Source organism: Loa loa (assembly GCF_000183805.2).
Source record: "Loa loa unplaced genomic scaffold supercont3.814, whole genome shotgun sequence".
Classification (NCBI taxonomy): Eukaryota; Metazoa; Nematoda; class Chromadorea; order Rhabditida; family Onchocercidae; genus Loa; species Loa loa.
Window position 1 is genome coordinate 2,410 of NW_018108994.1, and position 2,438 is coordinate 4,847.

Below are 2,438 nucleotides of genomic sequence, written 5' to 3' on the forward strand. Positions count from 1 at the left end.
AGAGAGAGAGAGGGAGAAAAAAGAGAAAAATTATCAGAAGTTATCTTAAAGGAAGAACAATGTTTGATTATATCGAAGCAAAATTTGTTCGTCAAATATTACGTCAAATACGTTTAATATATACTTATGTATCATTCAAGCAAAACAAATTACGCAACAAAATTACGTATTCATAATAATGTAATTAGAAGTAATAATTAGAATTAAAGAAATGACGTAAAAATGGAATGCATTTAGGGCTTTTTTTCATCTTTTTTTTTGTTAAATAACATTAATAAGCAATATAACTTCAATGCTTACATTTTTTCTTACAATGTAGTACAAGTAAAAAGTAAATCAATTAAGTAAAAAAATAAAATACATCGGTTAAGTCACGTAAAAAGCTTCACGTATCACAATTACGTAAAAAGTTCACGTATCACAATTACGAATATTCGTAACTAAACGATTAAAATGTTAAAATTACGTATCATATGTAACAACAGGGTGTGATTTCCGTATCGTACCATTGCTATTGATCGGAATAGTAGCACGTGGTATACGTGATCGTTTCATTGGCGTAGGAATAGAATGCATTATTGCTTTTTCATCAAATGATGCCAACGATGATTCACTGCCAAACGAATGTAATTCTAGTGTTGGTAAGGTTGCTTTTAACTAAAATTTAAAAATTTCGTCAAAAAAAATTCTTTAAAATATTGTTTAAAAAAAATTAATTTTAAACATTTTGTAAAAATGTTTAAAAAGTTACAAATATTTCGAAAAGAAATATACATTTTTTATAAACCTTTTTTTTTTTTAAAATAAACTTTTCGAATGAAAAAATTATAATTTGAAAATTAAATTGAAAATTTTTTCCTATGCATAAATTTCAATCTTTCCTCTTTTTTTTTTTTGGTAATTCAATCGATTTTTGTAACTTTAACTTGGCATTTTTTCTTTCATCCTCAAATGCAATTGGAAATTTATTGGTAGCAATTTTAAATTTATATTTTTTGATTTAATTTCATGTTCATATTTTTTTTTTGCAGAAATTTTGTTAACTATTACGCTTACTGTGAAATTTACACTTCTTTTCAAAAAAAAATTTGAAACAATTTTTTATTGTGTAATTACTATTTATCAGCTAAGCCTGATCAGTAAAGATACGGAATGGAATAATTCGGTTTAAATGTAATCTTAGGTAAACCTGATCAGTAAGGATACGGAATGGAATGATTCAGTTTAAATGTAACCGAACAATTGATTTTTTTTTTTCGTTAAAACTGGAAGGATATATTCACATTAAACAATAATTAAATATCATTTCATATTTTTTGTTTTTTTTTTAGGAAAAAAAAGAGTTGATAGAAATATTTGCTTAGATAATTTTTCAAATAAATCCAAAAATCTTTCCTTTCCTTTTTTTTTTTTTCTAAGAGTAATTTTGAAGAATAAAAGAAAAAAAATGTGAGGATAATATTAATTATCATGAAAAGAAATGATACCTTCATTTTCTTGAAGGCTAAATCGATACCGGACGGAATTTTTCGGTGAGTTAATAATTCTGGTTTTGTGATGATAATGTCTAATCGATTGAAATCAATGTAACCAATTTGTACTCGTCGTTCACCATTCAAAACATACGTTGTATTATAACTATTATCATCTTTTTGATTTCTATAAATATTATCATTTATCTTTCCTTTATTGTTAAGCATAAAATAATTATTATTCTTATTTATTTATTTTTTTTATCAATCTTTATCAATCAAAGAATTATTCTTTATTAATCATAATTAATTTCAATTTTAGTTTAATGATATTACTGCAAGTTACAATCATATCAGTTATTGAGTAAATTGGTTGTTCGATATTTGAATAAATCTATCATACTTTGATAATGTTAATAATTATTAGTAATAACATTCATAAGTTATTTTAGTATGATAGTATTCAGATAACAAAATAATATTTGAAAACGAATTTTTCCATTTTTTCCTTTTTTTTTTTTTTTGATCGCATTATTAAGAATAATAATGTTATGGAAATTTTTGTAAAAACTCTGAATTGAAAAAAAAAGGAAACTCTCAATTAAATAAAACTTTCAATTAAAAATTTGATTGAATTATTTCAGGCTCATTACTATCAAAACATGCAATAGGTATTAATTCTAGTTCAAATTCTAAATCAAAAATTTACTGCATAATTTTAGACAAATTTCACCAAATCATAGAACAGGTATATTAATTCCAGCTCATGTTCTGAATCAAAAATTTTATTCAATTATTTTTAGAATCAATACTATTAAATCATGCAATTGGTATTTATTCTAGCTCAAATTTTAAATCAAAAGTTTATCGCATAATTTTAGACAAATTTTCATCAAATTATGTGATAGGTACTAACCGTAATTCATCATCTGTTATTGTATCTTTATCCATGCAATCATCCTCATC

At 23.5% G+C, this 2,438-nt stretch overlaps 1 protein-coding gene across 1 annotated transcript in view; it reads right to left on the minus strand.

Moving 5' to 3' along the window:
• Positions 1 to 363: 363 nt before the first annotated feature.
• Positions 364 to 2,438, minus strand: part of LOAG_18985 (hypothetical protein) — a gene marked incomplete at its 5' end in the record, with an annotated part of 5,077 nt that continues 3,002 nt past the window's right edge. Inside the window, 2 exons of the mRNA XM_020451644.1 lie at positions 364 to 657; positions 1,488 to 1,659. Of these exons, the coding sequence (XP_020304556.1) occupies positions 463 to 657; positions 1,488 to 1,659 (367 nt within the window). The 3' untranslated portion in view covers positions 364 to 462. The remainder of the gene's footprint in view (positions 658 to 1,487; positions 1,660 to 2,438) is intronic.